At 40.7% G+C, this 18,016-nt stretch overlaps 1 protein-coding gene across 3 annotated transcripts in view; it reads left to right on the top strand.

Annotated features, from left to right (window-relative positions):
* Positions 1-17,230, top strand: part of LOC109959237 (cell adhesion molecule 2-like) — a 210,468-nt gene extending 193,238 nt beyond the window's left edge. For all 3 annotated transcript variants that reach the window (XM_020598446.1, XM_020598445.1, XM_020598447.1), the window contains 2 exons: positions 14,107-14,229; positions 15,659-17,230. In XM_020598446.1, the coding sequence (XP_020454102.1) occupies positions 14,107-14,229; positions 15,659-15,777 (242 nt within the window). In that variant the 3' untranslated portion in view covers positions 15,778-17,230. The remainder of the gene's footprint in view (positions 1-14,106; positions 14,230-15,658) is intronic.
* Positions 17,231-18,016: the final 786 nt, after the last annotated feature.

Raw genomic sequence — 18,016 nt, 5'->3', positions numbered from 1 at the left:
TCCTCAGGCTTCACCATTCCTGTCTCATGTGGACAAACAGACACAAGAAAAATATCTAATAGCAAACATTATTCCTGGGACAAACTTCTTCCCGGTGTTCTGACTGTAAACATAAACTCTGTTCTTTGAGGTTAACCTTTGTTTTTATATTAAGAGTATTATTGAGATTTGCCAATAAGACACATTCTAGATCACTGAATTCAAAAAAAGTCTAGCTGTTCAAATGTTCTATCCACTGGTCCCCTTGGCATTTTAAAGACTTCAGTACTTCTGTGCCCTGAAACCTCAAAGAAGCAAATGTCATGTCCTGAACTGAAAATGTCTGGCCACTGGAGATGCCTCATCACGACTCCTAATGCTGTGTTAAATCTTAGAGAATTATGACTTAAAAAAAAAGCTTTTTCTGAGTTAACAAGGTAGACGTCGCGTTGACATTTTACTGCATAAGTCTGCATATTTGGTCTTTTTACAGAAATTATTTCTGAGGAATATGAATGCTGCTGTTATAATAATATCAGCATTAGACCTGACCTTGTCGACCCATATTTAGGTTTCGTCAGCTACAGTAAGAAATCTTTTTCACATGACAAGATGTCCCTGAATTACAGCATTGAAACATTAACACTGTTATTTAGGTTTTAGTGACATGTCCTTGTCATTTTATGCTTCACTGGCATTTTTTTCAGCCTTACTATAGATTACATTCTAATATTCATATTTTATGGTGTGGTGGTTCGATGTGGTGCAAGTCAGAAAGCAAAAGTGAAGACCCTGGTATAGTAACCCTGTGCTACAGTAACTGGTTCTGCGGACGATGAATGTCATTTTTCTGGTGAGGAAGAATTCAAAGCTTGATGCCAGCTACGGTGTACACACAGTTTTCAGTTTATTTGGTACATCTAGGTAAAATTAATACCATCTAGTTTTGGTTTTAATAATCTGCCCGTTCAGTGTACTGCTGGAGGAATATTTGTTACATCCTAAGTAGGACTGGGGACATGGTATTTGAATGGACCATTGTGTAGACAGCTGCCCCAAGCTGTTGCCAGAAGGCCTCTGGTGCCAGCGATGGCAGCAACCCAAGAATCCACTAGTGGACAACAGAACGATGTTTTCAGCAGGGCACAAGTACTGCTGATTTCGACTGGGGATATTGCCGATGAAAAGGACAATTTGAGGAACTTGTGGACCCTGCCAACACAGTGAAGGCAGAGTCTTAGGGGATGCCTTCCCCTTTCTTCTGGTGCATGCCACTGAGTTGGTCCAAATACCCAGCAGTGATAAGGTGCCAGGTGGATGAGATTCACCATGAATATTCTGAATATTGCTCGGCTGTCTTGGTTGATATGCCTCTTCAGTGCTGTGTGGAGGTCTGGGACAGCACCTTTGGACTAACAGGCGAAGGGTGGCCTGGAGATGTTCTGCAATTACAGGGATATTACACTGCTCATCCTTCCCAGTAAAGCATATGCCAAGGCGATAGACAGAAGCTGCTGGATGACTGACAAACTTCAGATCCTGAAGGAACACTGCATATTTCCTTCTGGTTGTTAAACAGCGGGCCAGCATTTTATTCTAGCAAGGATCCTGCATGGTCATGAATAGGCTTGAAAAGGGCTTATCTGCGTGTTTTCCCTAGTGTCTTGTGGGCTGTATCGTGGGAAAATAGGTTCTGGGAGCTGTTCTTAGGCGCAGTCAAGCCCTTGTATAGTCACAGTGTGATATTTAAAGCTCACTGTGAATGAGGACCAGGTCCCACAAAAGTTGTCTTGTCACCATTTCTGTTCAGTTGAGTGCAGAGCGTACATTTTGGTGACCTTGGGGTAACATCTCTGATTCATGCTAATAATGCTGAGTTGTCCTTGATTGCATGCTGTTTTCGATTTACTAGATCATCTTTGTTGCAATCATCATCCATGGTCACTAGCTTGAAATAGATTGTGTATTCAAATGGCCAGCATGACTCTCCATCGTCAGCCAGCCAAGCTGGTCTGAGAATCGGGTCAAGATGCCCTCCTCAGGAAGTACTCCACCATGTCAAATGAAACTGGCTGTGTGTTTAAAGGTAGCATTTTTGCATTAAAAGAAGCCATTTTGGCTGTTTTGGAAGCCTCACTATGGAAGCACTTTGGCACATCCAACTGGGAAGAGGCCCTTGGGGCAGACCCGGAACATTCCCACTTGGCATGACAAAGCATCAGGATTCTACAGGAGGAGCTGTGGGACATGGCTGAGAAAAAGGATGTTTTGGCATCATTTTAACTCAAATAAATGGCAGGAAATAAAGTGCATATCAAACCAGTTGCTCAGTAGCTTATTAGTTTGTATCTCCAAAGGATATTTAAGTGTTTCTCCTAAATGCATTGAGTTGAATTATGAGCACTGCTGCTTAAATTTCACATGGTGTATTAATATTCACGATGAAATATAGCTTGCGTTTTCTATACTGGGACTAGTATGAAACAAAGGGGACCCAACCACCCACAGACAAATACATGAATGCACGTCGTGTGTGCAGCAGCCGAACAATTCACTCAGGAGAAGTGGCATACAGAAACAAGGTAGACCTACCTACCTCTCCTAACTCTTTTACTTAGCTAACTTCTTTGGCAAAGGCAGCGGAAATATAACTTAGTATCAGAATTGAGCTAGACAGTGTTTCTGACTTTCCATGGTGCTTCCATTGTTAAAAGCCGAGCTAAATGATAACTTGTTAAACCAATGCGCAGCCAATTGCCTACACTACCATAATACCTGCACATTTCTCATTAATTACTCAGGTTGGGAAGATAATTAAACAGCCTGTGATTGTGTACTGAATTACTGCAGGGAATTTATTACCGAACTATTTTAGTTTGTTTGTGCACCTTCATGCAGACACAGTAAAAAGCTGCACTCTAACCATTTTAGAAAATTAATATAATTTTTAGCTGAGGTCAAAAATGACACAAAAATTCACAAATGACTTCAAAGTGGTCACATACTTTTGCACGTAACTTGTACAAGCAAAATAATCTGTACATCTGTACTTAATTTCTCAAGTTATTACAATTCATTTGTCTGATGTGTAAAGCTCCTAAATTTAGATAGATTAAGTGGGAAGATTCTGTGAAAGTGAACAATGTTTTGGTTGGTTACAGATTGTTTGGTGATGGTGTCTCTTTGCATGCTGCTACACTATAGTAATACTGCTGACATAGCGCCGTGTCTGCTACAGTAGAGTGTATGTCAATCAGAGTTTTTGAGTGACATGTCAATTTAAAACTAATGTGTATAATTTGCTGTGATAGGCTGTATGCAAAACAGTTTGCTCACTCATACATCATCTTGATTATGGTTTCTAAAAGTTGTATTTGACGTTTTTAAGATGAAAAATTGACAGCTTCTAATATATATTACTTTTCTATTTAATGATGTTCCTTACGAAACATAGTGCAAAACATAAGCATTTAATTCAGCTGCATATAAAATAACATTAATATTATGATCTCTTCGTCCGAAGCATTCCTTATCTGCACCTCCCCTGAATAGCTTCCTTCTTTGCCATGTGTCCATTCTCTCACAATATAGACATAGCACTTTACCTTTTGCCTGGTTTCTCCTTTTTTTTTTACTCCCTCTCTTCATGCCTCTCAACTTCATGGTACTCCACAGTCCCATTCATTCCGAATAATTTCCTCTCATCACCGCTGCTTTCTATAAATTGCCATCTTTAAGGTCCTTCAGAAATCTTGACTCCCATTCTACAGTTCCTTTGCTTCCTCTAAGCTTTTCTTTAAGTCAAGTCAAATGTTATTTATATAGCCCAATATCACAAGTCACAAATTTGCCTGTGGGGGCTTTACTATCTGAACACCAAACCACACCCTCTATCCTTAGACCCTGGAACTGGATAAGGAAACCCCCCCAAAATTCCTTTAATGGGAAAATAAAAAGGAAGCAACCTCGAGGAGCAACAAAGGAGGGATCCCTCATGTAGCATGGACAGATATGCAATAGATGTTCTGTGTACAGAATAAATCAACATAATAGATTTTCCCTTCATTCTCCTCTTCTTTTCTACTCTCCCATCTCTCTGAAGATCCTGTAAAGTAACAGGCTTCCATACATCAGTGGCTATTCCTCATCAGAGTGCCTCAGTTCTTCTCTGATGTCTGTTTGTGTAGTGCAGAGACACAAGAGGAGCTGAGCCTCTCCGTGTATCTTCAGGGAATCTAAATATCAGACTCCTTCACTGCATCCCCAGTCACAGGATACTACGCTATCTGCTTTCATGCGTCTACTTGATTTATTACCGGGTCTTTTCGCAGGCTCTCGATGAAAGCAAACAACGGTGGAGGTGTACCAGCCCCATGACATTTTGTCTTTTTTAATAAAGTTGTCTTGCAGAGGAAATACACAACATAGGTTCCACACTAGATTCTGTGTGTAGGGCATTAGCATAAAATATACCTGATGAGCTCTTTCAGGTACACCCTCCTCTGTTCTGCCGTGTTTCATAGTTTTGCATCATTCCTCTTTTGCACTTCATCAGTACACTGGATTTTTATAAACAAGACAAGCTACTGTACCATGACTAAGGCTGAAGCATCTTGCAACAAGAAACTGAGCAAAAAAGCAGATAGCAACCTGGTGGTAAAAATAAATACAAGCTAAAAAAAACTGTTATACAGAGTACTGTCAAAGCAGGGACTGTAAATGCACAGTTTATTGGTTTTCACTGAATGGATGATTGATGAAAAGTCCAAACACCTATTCCCAGCTGAGCCTGCCCACCTCCAACCAGTGAAAAAAGCACAGAGAAAAAAATTATCTCTCATTTGAAATACCCAACTTTGCAAATTGTCTGCATGTAGGAACCTTTCACTGATAGTAAGAAGCTAATTAGGAAATATCTTCAAGGCATATCAGGTTTTGCTTAAAAGCCATTAATACATCAGGTGTTATACAGCTGGGTGCAAAAGATAAAGAGATCAAGAGCAAAGATTTTTATTGTCAATAAATCTGTTTCTCTCTCACCTAGTATTGAATGCCATACTAGAAGTATTTAGGAAACTAAAATAGAATAAATGTAGAGTAAAAACAGACTAAAAAGAATAAGACAACTAAGTCAAAGTGATTAGGATAAAACTAAACAGTGACTCAAATAATGACTCAAAACCATGTACAATCAGTGACAGTAGTGCAAATAATAGCAAGAAGATTGTCAGATGGTTGTGAGATTGAGATGCACATGGACAGTAGTGCAAATGACCAACAGCAGTAGATATGATGGTAAAAACAGTCAGCAGCAGATTTACATGTAATATAACAAAACCCAAAACAGCAGAGGTAATTTTTTAATGCTCTGTGGTGGGTTACAGTCCAGGTTTTTTTTTGGGGGGGCGATGGACAGCGTTCAGCATCCTCAGCCTGGTGGATGAAGCTGTTTGTAAGTCTGGTGGAGTTGGCCCGAAGACTCCAATACCTTCTCCCTGAAGGCAGGAGTCTGAAGTGGGAGTGTGAGGGGTGGGAGGTGTCACCAGCAATGCTGATGGCTCTGTGGGTGAGGCGGGTGTTAAAAATATCTGTGAGGGAAGGCACAGGGGCGCTGATGATCTTGCTGGCGTTGCAGGGTCCTTCTGCAGGAGGCAGTACAGGCTCCGTACCACACAGTGATCCACATCACTGGACCGAGGTCCACATGCAGTTCTGTTAAGTATGGGGATTTGTGCTTTTCACTAGTTTTCAGGTGTGCCAAAAATAGCCTTAAATCACCAGCAAGAGATCATCACGTGGAACCCAAGACTGAGAGAGAAACATTATTTGCATGATGTGTAAGTTTCCTACAGAGCCAAAAATAACTGCCCGCACTTTTTCATGCTGATGTTCTCTGCTCAGTAAAGGATTTAATACTCTGCATTTACATGTTTGTAGAATATGAAATGAAGTTAATTTACAGTGTAATTTAATAATAATTGTCTGATATTGCTGACATGGTGATAGTATTAGTGGCCAATAAAATAATGTACCATTTAACAGAGGCATTTATCCATGCTTGTAGGAATGTTATCAAATAAATATTTCATACTGTAGACTCAGTGGTTCTAATGGGAAATGTAAATCTGACAGTAACCCGTGCCTTTAATTCTAATGTGACCTTTGGAGTGTAGTTAGTAAACATATGCACAGAATTCTAGTTTTTTTTTAATCCATACAACATTGTATATAAAGGAATAACGTGTAACTGCAGTCTGTGATTCACTTTATAAAGTGCTGGCAGGTATGCCCAACACACACACACACACACACACACACACACACACAGCTTCAATAGCCCCACCAGCCTTAATGGCTATAATAACTCTTTCGCTAAGTATCAGAGGTCTATGCAATGTCATTAGACCCCCTTCCATGAACGCACACACACATGCACGCTTTCGTTTCCTTCACCACCATGGAGTTCTCTAAAATTTGCCAAACGCTTTTTCATGGCTTGCAAATTAGCTTTGACCTTGTGAAGCTGAAAGGTTGAATCATGCACAAGAGCTTCTTTGGTGTTTAAAATATTTACTATTCACTGCTCATAACCAGCATTTTGTGTGGCCAACCCCAGCCCCTGTAGCCTGATACTGCCGCAGAAAATGGGCCCACTGCCAAGAAGACAGCAATTATTAATGATCAGTGTCTCTGCCTGCGGAGGAGACAGAAAAACTACAATAATCCCATTGACATCCTTGCAAAGGTTCTCTGTTTTATAGGTAAAGGACAAGATAAATGTAAAGAAATGCTGAGACACTCAATCAGTTTGTATACCATAGCGTGAAAGATGTTAAATTGCCATAAAATAGTTTCATAAGGCTCATTGCTACCTGAGGATTTAACTGTCAGAGGGGGCTGGTGGAGATAACTATGGTAAACAATAACCATAATGATTTTTATGATTAGTACTCTAAAGCAAAATACACTTACAAAGGATCTTTCCTCTCCTCTTGAACTTAATAGCAGTGACTACACACTCCAGGAGAATTCAAGAGTGGAGACGAGGGATTGGTCAGGGTTCAAAAGTTGGGATTAGTCTAAGCTTTCTCCCTTTTCAAGTGAGTGCAGGCCAAAAAGATACATATGAATAATATTATTTTAAAAAAGCACAACTCTTACTCTGTTTGGCTTCCTGAGGCTTGCGCCAGCTAAAACATCTACAGCCTCACAAACCTCCATCATTTTAAAGAATCAACATTGGGAATAAACAACACTTAATCAACTTTTGCAAGTACAAGAGATGCATATCAGATGTTTACATTTGTTTAGCTCTTCATTACCACAGAAGCTTTTTCAGGTCTCATTCAAGTCCATTAAAAACGAACAGAAGAGGCTACAAAGCTAAAGTTACATGGATGGTCATACAGAATAAAACTGAGCTGACAACATAGCATAAAATATCAAATACTTCATCTGTTATGAAATCTAACTTTACCAAATCACTGTAATAAATGATTTAGGAATTGCAAGGGCTTTCCACGGGTAATGTGTTCACCTGTTTGAGCCGGGTTAGGCCGAGGACAAACCTTTTGCAAAAACTCAATAAGTGAAGGACAAGTTTCATTTCTTGGGGAGATTTGTAACTCCTTTATTCCATTGCTATTGATCTGGTTTTAAATGGAGGGCATGCGCTAAGGCAGTGTGATGAGCAAAAGACATATTTTCTTAAGGCGAGTGACCAGGACAGCTGGTTGGTAGCTGTTGAAACCAGAAAGGCTAGAATTGAGCTGCAGCATCCCCAAGGGGGGAAAGGGTTAAATATCGAACATCTGACCATCTTCTGTCCATTTTCCCTTCCACGGCCTGCTCTTTACACCATAAAGCTGAGGCACACAGGAGAAATTAAAACATAATGCAAAGGTCTTTCCACTTATTGCAGGGTGAGCTTATTGATGACCTGTCACATTAACTGGCTTTGGGAAAGAATTATAGAAACAATTTGGAATAAAGTGTAGAACAGAAAAAGAGAAATCATTAGATCCTGGGGCCAGTGTTATGAATTACATGTAATAGCCCTTCTATTCATTAAATCTCAATGGCAGAGGACACTTCCAGCAATCTTGAAAAAGTGCTCGCATACACACACATAAACACAGTCTAATTTTCATTTGCTGGCATGAAGTTTTATGCGGCCCTTTATTCATTTTTCTCTGCACGTCTCCCTCGGGGCATTGTTGTGGTGGCGACTCGCTTCCTCCAGTATCACTCATTTCTGTGTGGACTATAGCCAGTGTCTGCTGCTCTTGTTCTGCAGTTGGCTCACACAATGCAGCATAACGTAGGTAAAGACAGAAAACATCTGAAAGCATCTTTATTACTGCTTTGAAGATGTTATGTGTTTTGCAGAACATCAACCTGCTCTGATAGATTAATTCTTGCATGTGACTTAATTAATTCATATGATTAATTATTGTGCTTTGCTTATAACTTCATGCTGTTACCCTGCTGACCACAATTTCTTTTCATTCTGGGAAGACAGGAGGAGGTGGTTGAATATTCAAGCTAGTGTCTAAGTCCACGTGTGGGCTTTATTGAATGATTAGCAGAAGTAATTTGTTTTCAGGCTCTAATTATTCCACTCTGACCCAGCAAGCAATAATGTGCAAGGACACGCAAACACACACATGTCTCTGTAATGTCTCTTATTTTCTGTCTAATGCTCACATATATGTACCCAAAAGCACGTGGGTCTTTCAGCCCCCTGCTACAGCCCCCAGGGATTCTTTCATCTTGGCAGCAGAGCAAGTATTAGATGAAGATTGGTAAATTTCCAGTCTCAGCCAAAAAGTTGGCCATAACTGGCTCATGGTGCAAGTGAAGTCTGTAGTCACTTTCTCTCCACTTTACTGTGTTTGTGGGCACGTTTTCCTTTTGTGTCTTTAACTTCACTGCAGCGGAAAATAATGCAGTCTCTATGTCACATTTAATGATATCATGTGAAATGTTTTCAAATACTGTAGTACAAAAAGCTATTAACTGGACATTGTTTTCCAAAAGACACAGGCAACTAAACCCTGATCCACCCCACAGACACAATGAAACTGCAGTTCTATAAACCACTGCTTCAGGTAGCTGCTGTTTTATTGGTCTGAGCAACTCCAACCACTGTTTCACAGAGCAGAAAAAAGCAGAATCCGAAAGAAGAAAAAAGATGCCTGTAGGGCATGAATTTTAATATTAACACGCGTCCTACCAAGGGGGAAAGAGAGGGAGATACAGAGATGTATGTTAAACTACAGTATGTAAACACCATTTGACTATCAGCATGCTAGCATGCACATCAGATTCAAGGACACTGTCCTGTTGAGATTGTTAATATAAAAGATTTAGAGGGTTTTACATGAAAGGCAGTGCAGATATGGTTTACTGTCAGGGCCAAGAGATGCTGTAACTAGAGGCATCCTGATCCTTTTTTTTGCCCCACTACCGATCCAGTTACTTTAATACCAAGTATCTGCTGATACGATCCAATACTTATATTTGCCTACAGTAGATGTTCATTAAATATCTGACATGTTGAAATTGAAATGAATTTGGCACAGTATATTTTTCAGGAGCTTTATCCAAATACTGGCTCAGGTCCTGGATTCAAAATATTAAATTTATCTTAAATTTTTTATATGAATAACTGGAAGCTGGACATCACCCTCTCAGAACTATAGATTCATCACAGGGCAGATACTAACTACTACTACACAAACTGTGTAACCAGTCCAATAAAAAAATCCCATTTTGACTATTTATTAATGCAGCACTAACAAAGGCAGCTGTCGTAGCACCACAGGACAGTAGCGCAAAACCTAATCAGCTCACATATAGGACAGTAGAATTAGAAAAGGATCAGAATTGGATATGATACTGATCCAGTGAATAATGTTCATATTGGCGCCAATACAATACTTTCTAATTTCTAGCTATAACATTTCTTTACATGATGGGAAACATCCTATGAAGTTCTACAGACCCGATGATGAATATGACATTTGAAGAATGTGATGAGGGCAGATTACAGAAAGACATGCAGTACGTTATCCGTCTAACAAGAACTATCATCGTCAACTAACCAACCGCGTCACACCTTTTTGTACTACAGTACAACTGCTCAGCCACTAGAGTCAGATTTCTTTCTTAGATATTTCATAGATTTTCCATTCATGTTTTTATGCAGGGATACATAAATTAGAGTTTACCAATTCATGTACTGTAAGGTTGTGCAGAAACTAAGGTCAGAGCAGGTTAGCATGAAATGAAAGTGAGTGAAGCAGGGACAGACTTTTTTTGTATGCTCATCATTTCTCTCCAGCTGAGCACTAGATGGAATATTTGAGCTTTCACTTTAACTAATAACATTCTTTTGCACACTGTTTCCTAATCTACGTACCAACTTTTTGGGGTCTATCAACGACTAGCACTAGTTTTATGTTAGTCACATTTATGTCATGAATGGTGGAAGTTTGACCTAAAACACAGAGCAGCTATCACACATGCTTTTATTCTGATGTGCCGCTTGACATTCTTTCCAGAAATGTGATAATATGATTAATGTCATTTAATCTGACCAGATAATAGGACTATATTCTTTCCATCTCCAGCCTTTACACATCCTCCACACAGTATCACTATCACATATCCGTTCACAGTAACCCCCTCTGGACCCAGCGTCAGTGAAACAGATCAGATAAGGAATTAGCAGGGCAGCGCGAGACTAACACCTTTGGTTCAGTCCAGCCAAGCAGTGGCTCACAGAAGTTCTGAAACCCTTTAATTTATTAAACAAGCTCAACTCACAAGGCCAGATGACAAGGAGAGTGTTATAAATATTAAAAGAAGAGTTTGCTCTGCCACACTCTCATATTAAATCACACGGAGAAAAATGTATGTGCCCTTATTAAAGGATAATGTGTTCCTGAGCCATAAAAATGTATAACCCTCCACCCTAGTCCCTTTTCCTCCGTGTCTCCTTTCCTTTTTCTGTGTTTGTCCAACTGAAATTTCAGCCTTTTCCTGTCCATCAACCTCTGGTTTTTTTCATTTCCTTTCTCTGTTTGTCTTTGTATGCCCTTGCTGCTGTTTCTCCTTCTGGGAGTAGCAGTGGACCAGAACAGAATACATAAGAACACAATAGATAAACCATGTTTTGCACCTAAAGGCCAACACACTTGAGTTAACTCTATTTACACTTTGTAAGCTATCAGGGCATTGTGTCACAAGCTTCAGCTGCTTCATACTCCACCGAATACTCCAGTGAAATCTAATCTTGAGTAACACATACTACCTTGTTGGATTGAAAGATGCCTTATGCTAATTTTTTTCCTTTTCAAACACAGGCCATACTGGCTCAAGTGAAATCTGACTTCCAGCATCTCTGTGGACCGGCAAAAGCCTCATAGAACCTTTATGCACATACAGTATATAGTATTGACTGAATTAGTGGTGTTTCTGTTTAAATTGTGTAGCTGTCTCCAGTTGTAGTCACCCTAGTTGCACAGTAGCTACGAAATGACAAAATGCAAAGTCAAGGCAAAAAAAGCATCAAACCAGTCACAGAAACCTGCCCATCCACTACTATATCATAATTCACTTCCTTGTCACTGATCTCTGTGCTCAGAATGTGGCATACAATTGTAGCTCAATTACAAATCAATAAATAGGGCATTTCTAGCAGAGCTTTGGAACTATGAGAAGGCAACAGCATATAACGTAAGAAGCCTTTTTAGCAATGGAAAATCTTTGACCACTTGGAAAATACTGAACCTACAAATAAGTGAAACAGAAATGACCCTTGACACATTTTTGCCATGAATTAAGGTCACAATAGCTGCGTTTTCACTGTCGGAACCTAACGAGCGGTACACCCTGTGCTTCCTTTAACCATCGCCCAGGTTGACACGGACCGTCCTGCTTTGCTTTTCCACTATTTTTTTGCTGTGTTGCAAACAGCGGCGACTGTGGTTCAGTGGGTGGAGCGGTCGTCTCCTAACTGGAGGGTTGGAGGTTTGAATCACGTTGCCTGCAGTCCACGTGTCGAAGTGTCCTTGGGCAAGACACTGAAGCCCGAAGTTGCCCCCAGTGGTTAGAGCCATCGGTGTGAGTTGGCGCCACAGATGGCTGCCTCGGTACCTGTACCAGAAACAAATTCCTTGTGTGTAACATACTTGGTCAATTAAAGGTGATTATTACAATCAACCAGTAACAGAGACTGTATGAGCAGACTGTACAGAAGCAGAATCTTGTGGAAATGTGACATCTTCATCATTTTGCCCACGGTCCACTCACTTAAGTCCCCGTTTTATCCCTAAACCATCAAATGAAGTGCTTGTTTTACCTCTAAACCAGTGATTGTGTTTACACACTGTTCTTGTAATGCTAGTAGCTCAGGTGTGAAGAGGCTGACATTTAACCAATCACGGTGACAACTGACAATCTTCTGTGGCTATAGTCCACGAACAACAAAACTACAACTGAGACAACAGAGAAACCTTTCATTTCTACCCAGAAGGTAGATTTCATTGGAGTGTTCCTTTAAGGTCAAACATGATGCAGTAGCAGCGGGATCATGTTCTGAAAGTGTCAAGTGGTTTGGCTTACAGTCCAACGGCTCACACTTGACACCAGCATATTGCATGGACAGTGTGTGTAGCACTCCAGAGGCTGACATACGACTGCATGGGCATGGCAACAGACAGTGGGTGTGTATGATGGTAAAAAACACTCACTGTCCTGACAGATAGAGGTGACGAGACACAGCCATGTGTGTAACTAAACGCCAGAGTCCTTGCCCTGCTGGGCCGTGCCAGGGGAACATTCCTCCACGCTCTGCTCCACTGACCAAGCAGAATGGCGGCACAGTGAAACCACGCTACGCACATCTGTGTGTACGAGCGTTTGTGTTGGTATGAGTGTGTGTTTGTCCACTGGGGGGCAGTGAAGTGTGACGGCCTGGTCACTCAGACGACGGAGAGTTGTGGAGCGAGAGCAAGCCAGCTGTTCAATTTGGCCACATGGGCGGACACAGAAAGAGAAGGAGAATACTGAAGAGAAACAGTGTCGTACTGCATGTCTAAACTACCCTTCTATCACTGCTCACCTTGCTCAGACATCCCCATGTTTTAGTTACTAGCCCAGAAACGTATATGAACTGACAGGGTTGTATATGGCATCCCCTGGCACTCAGAGGACAATAATGAGATGGGTGCTAATTTCTCAGGTGTCATGGACTGATATGAATAATACAGGCTACTCCCTTACCCATCTCCTCCAACGCTGTCACTGTCAGCTTTTTTAAAATTCACCTGCAGTGAAGGTCCACACATTGTCAGTGTCACGTCATTACCTCAAATAGCCTGCAAACCAGACTTTGAGTAAAAGTAAATTTGGAAGTCAAGGTGAATAAAGGAAATAAGCTACTGCTGAAAGAGAAAGAAACCTTTGATGGTTTCTTGCATGAGGTGTGAACAAGCTCATTGTGCAGATTCGCCACTCTTTCATGACTCGACCTTCGTTTCTACTGCTTTTGCAACAGCTGAGGACCTGTAGCAACTCTCTGACACCTAATTCATTTTCTTAAGAACAATCCTTCCTCATCAGGAAACAGAAAAAAATACCGATCTTCCCTTTTTAGTCTCCTTGTGATGATTTATTTACTGTGTACTACTCTTCCACTGCTGCCCTGTTTTGCATGTTGGGGACTCCTGCGGCACCGTGGGGGTGGTCCTGAATTATTCACTTCTTTTTTTGTCAGTCTGTCTTGCATTCTCTTTTTGCTTCATTTTGCAGGGTGAATCTGTGACTGCCTGTGGCCACTCATTGTGTCAGTGTGGTGCCTGTCTCTCTTCCTCTCTCTCTCTCCATTTCATTATGCTCAGAGAGCTAGGAAAGCTCTCCTCTGACTGCATGATGTGAAAGGAGAGATGAATGACAGCAGCTTAGAACAATCATTAGAGCAGGAACAAAATGGAAATAATCTTCTCTTTTTCGTCCTTGCTCTATTTTGTATTATCAGCCTTTTGCTGTTCCTCTGCCCTCACCTCACCAGCCGGTGCCTTCACCTGCTCTTTTTGTGTTTCTCTCTCTCCGTCTCCTCAGATCCCAATGCCCTGGGGCAGCGCAGCACTGACCACGCCTTGATCGGAGGAGTGGTGGCCGTAGTGGTCTTTGTCACCTTGTGTTTAATCATTGTTCTGGGAAGATATCTGGCCAGGCATAAAGGTAAAACAGTGGACCACACCTGAGCCTCTCAAGGCTTATAGGACCGGTGAAGCATGTCCTATGTGTCCCATTAGACATCAGACTCCCTCCCCATTTCCAAAGTTACTGGTGTACCACAATCCTGCAGCGGAGAACGTAGAACGAAGGTTTACTGTAAGTCTTAAACACACAGGAAGCGTTAATGGACTTTTGATGTGCAACATACAGTACGATACTAGTGCATGCACAGGACAAATTCATTTTCACATTATTTTATTTTCTCTATGAATTCCAAAAGAATCCAGAAATGTTACTGTATTTTATTTTGCATAATAATTTTAAATTGTAGAGAGAGACAGGACTATGTCACTTTAACCACATGTCGATTGTTGCATGTTTCATCAAAAACAGCACTGCTTCGCAGTCACAGCAGTCAAATGTTCACACAGAGATGACCCACATATTCAGTGGGATTTACACTGAGGGTATTATTATCCTCAGTGTCCACTGGGAATAAACAAGTCATTACTTAGAAATACTTTCCAGACGACTGTTACATTGTGTCTAGAGTATCAAAGTAATCCAAACCAAAACTGTCAATGGCTAATTCGGCATAATTTGATGATGTCAGCTTGCTAAAATGTAAACAAATTTGGGGTAAAAAAAAAAATGAGACCAAGTTGTAGCCCTCAGCTTAACACACTGAGTCCATGGCAACATTTTTCCTGCTTATATTTTCACTAACGATTTATCGTTATTGTTAACATTTATCCTTTATCTTTAATGTTGGTATTACTTACAGAAAAATAGACAAACTACATGGTTCTTTGTAGCAAACTTTTAAGACGTTATTATGAAATACTGGACCCATAAAATACGTTGGCATGTTTTCTAACATATTATGGGAGCATACGCATTGAGAGCTGCTGTACCAGAGTCAAATTCCTTGTGTGTCCAGCACACCTGGCCAATAAAGCAGATTCTGATTCTGATTGTGATTCTGAACTGTACCAAAATTAAACCAAAACACAGAACAATTTATCCCCCAAAAATCAGTGGCATTTCTGCATGGCCCAGCTAAATCTGAAAATAACAGCATGGAGCATACAAAGCTAATACGCTTAGTGGCTCAGCTAAAGGGAGAGAATCAAAATGATGCTACAACATTAAATTCCTATGTTCAGCTGAAATCTGCATCACTTTATTTGACCATGCAACTGTAAGCCTTCGCCCTCTCCACTGAGAACAATAAAGGTGTTGCTGAGGCAGGGTTTTCACCCACTTACTCTGCTGCATCTTCATATCCTGTGCTATCTTAGTTTCTCATCATCCTGTATATGAATATTGTAGCATTACTGATGGTGTGTTTTTTTGCCTCAGGCAGCAAAAACCGTGCGGCACTGCTTGGTATTTGTTTTCCTTGATAAAGGTTTGTTTTCCGCTTCTCCAGGAACATACTTGACAAACGAGGCCAAAGGAGCAGACGACGCGCCCGACGCTGACACAGCCATCATCAACGCTGAAGGCAACCATGCACATGCAGAAGAAAAGAAAGAATACTTCATTTAGACTGTGGAGGGAGCTGTGCAGCTCTCTTCCCCTCTTTCAGCTTCTGTATCTCTTTTTTGCTCTGTCTGCCCTTTTCTTCTCCACTTCTGATGCCCTGCCCTGGTCGTGACATTGAGGAACCCATAGGCTGTCCACAGACAGAGAAGTTCCCCAGGTGTTTTTCTTATTACTGCCTTTTGTTGAGCCCATTTCTCTCATTTACTTCCTTGCCCTTTATTTCCTTTTTGGCAGCCGGTTTTCACAGGCAGCTGGCCACTGCTGCCGAAACGGTAACTTTCTCACATTTTTCCTCTTGTCCTTCTTTGACATCCTGAAAATCTGTACAGTATATCTACCATGACTGCTTCTGACATGATTCCTCATCCATTTCCTCTGCCGTTTCCCTCTGAGCAGACACGCAAACACGTTCTCTATCCCCTTTGTTCACACACTCCCACAAACGCATATCCTATTTCACATCAACACGGTGCCTAAAAATACAGACGCCACTGAACTTCTGTCAATGCCTTCATGTATTGTCTGTCAGTAGCAATGTAAATGCTTTGTAGATGGTTAACTGGACAATTATTTCATTGCTTAGCTCACAGCTCTTGATTAAGCATTGTGTATTTTTATTTGAATGAAGATCTGTGCTGTTTACGCCTTATACATGCCTATCACACTGAATATGGTACTTTTAGATGACCCACCTTCCCCTACCCCCCCATCACTGGTAATTAATCAGCTGATCCTTGTAAAATTAGAAGGTTTTGTGTAACACTGTAACAGGGTGTGTCAGAAGTGTAGGCTGTAATATGATTTTTATTAGTAGGGTAGGGGTAACAAAGGGTAGCGTTGGTATTGTTTAGAGCAGAGAATACACACCAAAAAAGTGTGAAAGATGCTAGACAACGCATTCCATCAAATAAACTCAATCAAATACAGTATATAAAACCATTTGCTAAACCTGCTGTCACTCTGTACCTTTGCCTGTATATTCCTGCACCTGTCCAGGCTGCATTTTAGCAAAACACCTTCAGTGTCCTCTTCACAGCTTACGGTAGTTGTTCTTTACATAAAGGGTTCAGGTGTACAGAAAGAGCTCCTCTCTCTAAAAGCTGTATAAATTGTATTGAAGTGAGTTTAGCTTTTATCTTTGAAGATTTTTGTTTATATTTATGTCACAATGAAATCAGTTTAAAGTTTAAGGACCCCATGAAATGTAAAATTAACCATTCGGAGTTGTTAAATTATGTACAGGAATTTTTGGTGTTAATTCATTTCTCTTTACAGTAATGTTATTTTGATTGATACCTGTGTAAACTTGAGGTCCAGGCAGCTTTTCACAAGTTTTTGTCCATTTACTGGCTTGTCGGTAAGCAACCAATCCTATTATTACATCTGTAAAAAAAAATTGGGATAACATTAATTTAAAGCTGCATTAACTATCTTCTCCATCTAATTTTTGACCATTAAGGGTGAAGTGAGAATCAAAACAAACTCAAGCAGTATCCCCTCCTCTTCTCTCACTGCCAGAGACAGTTGTGGCAGTCAGGTAGTGCTGCAGTAATAACCGGCTTCAGAACTAATGTGTACAGAATATAGAGCCTCTGTGGTTTTCAGTGGCATTGCAACGACACGATGTCAAATAAAGAGGTTTCCATTTTTCCCAGTAATACTGATACAGTGCTAATGTTCCAGCCACTGTTGCATCACGTTCAGTGTTACATACAACATACCCGTAAGCTGTATGTGAAACGAGAGATGTTTCATATTACGCTTTGCTAGCTGTACAAACCCGCCACATTTTCTGTTTATGTTGATAGTGGAAATTTGAACAACTTTGGACTAAAATGCTACATGGACCGTAGCGTCATGTCCGACATAAATGAACCGTGTGGTCTGGACCATAAACCGAGCAAAAATTTGCAAACTGAGCAAAATCAGTTCACTTGCTAGTCCAGGAAAACACGCTGTTTCCGCTAACTGGACAACAAAACACTAAAGTTACAGTCAGTTACAACCAAAACAATTCAACACAATGGTACAGAATTGAAATGATAACATTAGCTTGCAAATGATGGCAACATATACATGTTAGCCAGCTACGGAACTTCGACATCTAGCAGGAAGAAAGCCACATCTGTGTCAAATTTTAGTCCTTTGGATGCTTTTAATGCTCTCGGTTTCTGACATGCCAAACCGATGTTGACCCTGGTTTTGCCTCGTTTTTTGTTGCGCTCTTTCTGTGCCACAAAAC

Source organism: Monopterus albus, unplaced genomic scaffold, assembly GCF_001952655.1.
Source record: "Monopterus albus unplaced genomic scaffold, M_albus_1.0 scaffold38.1, whole genome shotgun sequence".
NCBI classification, from domain to species: domain Eukaryota; kingdom Metazoa; phylum Chordata; class Actinopteri; order Synbranchiformes; family Synbranchidae; genus Monopterus; species Monopterus albus.
This window is presented reverse-complemented; position numbering and strand designations above follow the sequence as displayed.